Consider the following 4,154-nt stretch of genomic DNA (forward strand, 5'->3'; position numbering starts at 1 on the left):
CTCGATGTGGAAGCTTACCAGCGGTTTTAAATCTGCCTCAATCCTTAAAGACCTTAGATATGTCTTGCTGTAGTAGTATTCAAGTCCTGACATGTCAGCCGGGTAGGCTCCAGAAACCAGAAGCCACTACCTCCATAAGCAGAAGACCTATCATGCCAAAGCCACCACCAGCAGCAGCGACAACTGCAAGAGAGCATTTACTTCCTCCCCATCTCGAATGTCTAGTACTATGGGAGTGTGCTGGCATGTTGGGTGGGATTCTCCGTCTGCCTGCACCCCTCAAGAGACTGGACATTGTTCGCAACAGTGGGTTGACATCGCTGGAGTATCTGTCAGGAGGGCACCCCCCATCGCTTCGAGCCCTTGACCTTCGAAGGTGCAGTGACCTGGCATTCCTGCCGAATGAGCCGCAAGTATACAAGTCTCTCTTCTTTCTTGAAATTACAGGCTGTCCTGCTATAAAGAAGCTCCCTAGATGCCAGCAGCAGCAGCTGGGCAGCATCGACTACATACGACTAGATGCCCAGTATAAAGGTATGCTACACGTCTTTATATACCTTTCACATTTAACCAACTGATGCACTCATCCATCCCATCCCATGTACCACCTCAACACGTTTGTACAAGTTTGCTCTCCATCATTTGAATGCCATTGCGGTATACATTATGATAACAATTAGTTGTACACCTTTTTTATTTCTGACGATGCTTGTGATATATGCAGTAACGGAATTCAAAGCATTGAAACTGAAGACATGGAAGGAGATACCGAGGCTAGTCCGTGAGCGGAGGCAGGCCAGCCGGAGTTGAAGGCCATTCAGCTTTTATTGCATGGAAAATCTCGAGAGGTCAGGAAGTTCCTGCAATTCACAACAGGAGAATAGCATTGCATCATGTTAAATAAAAGAGGAGAAGAGGTGGAAACCACATGGAGAGGGCATAATATGCACTCTGTTTGCGTCAAATAATGTACCACTGGGTTAGTTATGCCATTATTGTAATTTGAACCCCTGAACATCTACCAGGCTATAGTATACAGTTGTGAGCATGAACACTCGTACTTGTGGGTTATATAATGTCGAATCACTATATGCCGTGATTAATTTCAGGGGTAGGGCAGCATGTGTTAAATTGTTCCAGCAACACGTTTTCCTGTGCAGCAGGTGCTGATTTGGAAGGTAGATGGTTGAGTAATAAACAGAAGTTTTGCTTGTTCTCTGTATGCTCTGTTGCTGCTGCCCTCCAGGAGATCCTTTTTAGCGTTTGCTGGATGAGAAAGGTTTGTTGGTGAGGTGAGTCTTGCTTGGCTGTTTTTGTTAGTGGATGGAATGTCGTTGTTTTGAACTGACTTTTGCTTCTCCATGGGTAATGCAACAGTAGAAGTTGACTTTTGCATACGGAAACTAAGCAGGGGTAGACTGCTTCTTCTCAAGTATATTTGGTTAGTGTTTTTTTATCTCTGCAGCCTCGTGTAGCCAATCAGTGCTACGCTTCTGTAGTATTGTTTGTCATCAGTCCACAAAGTCTGTTGCTGTCGCCGTGGGAAGCTTCTCCTGTCAGTGCTACACTTCTATAGAATCGTTGGGGCCTGCGGTGTAGGGTGACTGCTCAGTGCACCTGATAATATAGCAGTAGATAGAACTGAATTTTGTTTCATTCTGTGTAAATGCATCACTAGAATTCACTCTTGGTGTGATTGACAAGCGAACTCAGTGGTCATTGCTGGGAAATCGGCTTCCGTGAGTGACGATTTGCTGCATTCACGATCCGGCTTCAGTCGATGGTTTGCATGCCAGAATTAAGCAGCAGTGCTCTTCTTCTCAAGTATTTAGTTACTGCTAGTGTTTTTCTTATGTTTATTTACCAAACAGCCCCGCCGTCGCCGCCCTCCTCGCGCCGCGCCGCCAGGCCCGGCCTCCTCGTCCGGCCGCCCCGACCTCCTCGCGCAGACGTGCACCGCCACGATCTCCTCTTCCCGCCGTCGTCCAGCCCCTCGCGCCGAGCCCTTCGCGCCGAGCCCTGACCTCCAGCCAGCAGTCCGCCCCGACGGCGAACAAGCAGGACCACCGGACCTCATCTCCGCCCCCATCCCGCTTCGTCGCTGCCGGAGGGGACGCCGGCGAAGCCGCGCGCGCCCCGGGGATGGCGGCGGCGGGGCCCCTCGCGTCGGCGGTTGCGGGATCCGGTGATCTCGCCAATCGGATGGCGGATCCGGGGCTCCATGGCCGGATCTGGCGAGGCTCTTGGCCCTGGTGGTAGGGAGTGGCAGCCGGGCCAGGCTGCGCTGGTCGGCTGGGCACGAGCGGTGCCCAGGGCGCGCGGTGCAGTGGCCTTGGCTGGTGCGTGGCGGCCATGCTCAGCGGTCGGTGGCGGTGGATATCCAGCGCAGCTCCGGGAGAAATCCTTGCTCCGGTCTTCATCGGAGCCGCGACGGCGACGCCCGCGGGTGCTGCTATCTTTCTTGGAAGCGTTGTTGTGGAGGTGTGCTGTTCCTCTTCGTCGGCCGCTGCCCGCACCGCCACCTGCGCCCCCAGGTCCTGATCTGTGGGCCTCTCTCCTGTGGACTTAGCGGTCCCGGCGTGGTTGCCGGGGCCCTACCAGCGGGTGAAGCCGGTGGAGGAGATTCGGATTGGGGGAAACCCCTTGGTTGGCCCAGGCCGGCCGCGCCGACGACGACGCTCAATGGCGCCATTATTCTTTTTGGAGACGTCGGTATACATCTGCTCCTCTGCTCCCCTTCCTTGGCTCTCGGGTGAAAACCCTAACTCCGGTGGGCGGCGGCGGCGTCCTTGATGTCGTGACCTTCCTGAAGGCGTCGCCTTGAGGGTTGAGTGGTGATGGGCACTGTGTGGGTCCTGAACGGCTGCTGGTGGTGGGCAATGCTTCAGGGGAAACCCTAGGATCTGGTCTTCCAGATCGGACGATGACGGTACTGTCGTGTCGTTTCTCTCTTGGGAGCATCGTTTGTGGAGCAGCGCTGGCAGACTGAGGCAGGAGGTGGAGCAGCTTCGTCTTGCACGGAGTTTCGGTGGAGCTGTCAAGTCATGCCTGGCCGACAGGTGCTACGCAGAGTCATGCCTGGTGGGCAGGTGCTACGCACGAGAGATCTCCCGGAGTCTTCGCATCTGGACGGATGAGCGCAGGGCGGTGGCGCCGTTGGGCGTCGTGGTGGCGTCGACGGATGATTGGACTGGCAAGGATGATGCGGATCTCTTTCCTGAAGATGGGTCAGTGGTTCGAGGATGATGGCGGCTGGTAAAACATGTGTGTGAGGTGTGCGTTTTAGGTGTGCTGCACCATCTCTTGTTTCCGATACGTTATGTGGATGGATTGGAAACAACACCGGTCTTAGATATGCGGAGCGAGAGCACTCCACATTATCGAGTTTGTAGGTATGAGTGATGGCTTTGGGGTGGTTTGATGTATACTCTTATTAGACCTTTGTGAAGTAATTAATAAGATGGCTGCATGCATCGACTGATGCAGAGGCCGGGGGTTTAACCTCCTTTTCTAAAAAAAAAAAAAAATTACCAAACAGCCTCCTTTAATCAATTAGTCCTCTGCTTCCATGACCCTGTTTCTGTGCTACTGCGCAACTAGCGGCTAAGTTACATCAGACTCGGTGTGATTGAGATTTATAGTTTGATTGCTGGTGGCTTTATAGTGTTGTTTTGTTTCTATTGCTGCACAAAGTAGCCCTCTTCTTTGCTGTGGGAAGCCGTCGCCGGAGACGGCCATCCGAGAGGAGAGCCCTGTTTCTCTGCTTTATATGCATGTACTAGCACCTACTAAACGTCAGGCCGTGACCTGCTGTTTAACAGCTTTTTCTATTCTGTTGAGCTATCAACTTCTGTATAGTAGATCAAATTACATGCATGTGGATACTTCTTAGCTAACTAGCTTGACAGACTGGATTAATATTGCTTTCGTAATCTCAAAATTAATCATGTTACTTGTTAGAAGTATGTCATCGATGTCTGAAATACACTTGATCCTTTTTTAAAGTCAGTTGCAGTGAATGTTGGGTAGTAGTATTATTATTATGTAAGATTGTGGTTCGACTGCTTGGCCTCCAGTCGATCCAAGTATTGCTGAATCACAACCCAGGCTGAGACGATCTGATACAGCTCCAGTTTTCTGCAGGTCAGCACGGC

The 4,154-nt window shown here is 51.8% G+C and overlaps 1 protein-coding gene across 1 annotated transcript; it reads left to right on the plus strand.

The window, feature by feature from the left end:
- The first annotated feature begins 245 nt into the window (after window positions 1-245).
- LOC123395471 lies at window positions 246-810 on the plus strand. Its single transcript, XM_045090481.1, has 2 exons — window positions 246-534; window positions 725-810. Exons 1-2 carry the CDS (start codon window positions 246-248, stop codon window positions 808-810), a joined length of 375 nt encoding a protein of 124 aa, XP_044946416.1.
- The last annotated feature ends 3,344 nt before the right edge of the window (window positions 811-4,154 follow it).

The sequence above is a fragment of the Hordeum vulgare genome, chromosome 1H (genome assembly GCF_904849725.1).
Source record: "Hordeum vulgare subsp. vulgare chromosome 1H, MorexV3_pseudomolecules_assembly, whole genome shotgun sequence".
NCBI lineage: Eukaryota > Viridiplantae > Streptophyta > Magnoliopsida > Poales > Poaceae > Hordeum > Hordeum vulgare.

Coding starts and splice junctions, on each gene's coding strand:
- LOC123395471 (XM_045090481.1), top strand. CDS start 246: ATGTTGGGTGGGATTCTCCGTCTGCCTGCACCCCTCAAGAGACTGGAC. Junction 535..724: donor ACTAGATGCCCAGTATAAAG/GTATGCTACACG, acceptor TGATATATGCAG/TAACGGAATTCAAAGCATTG.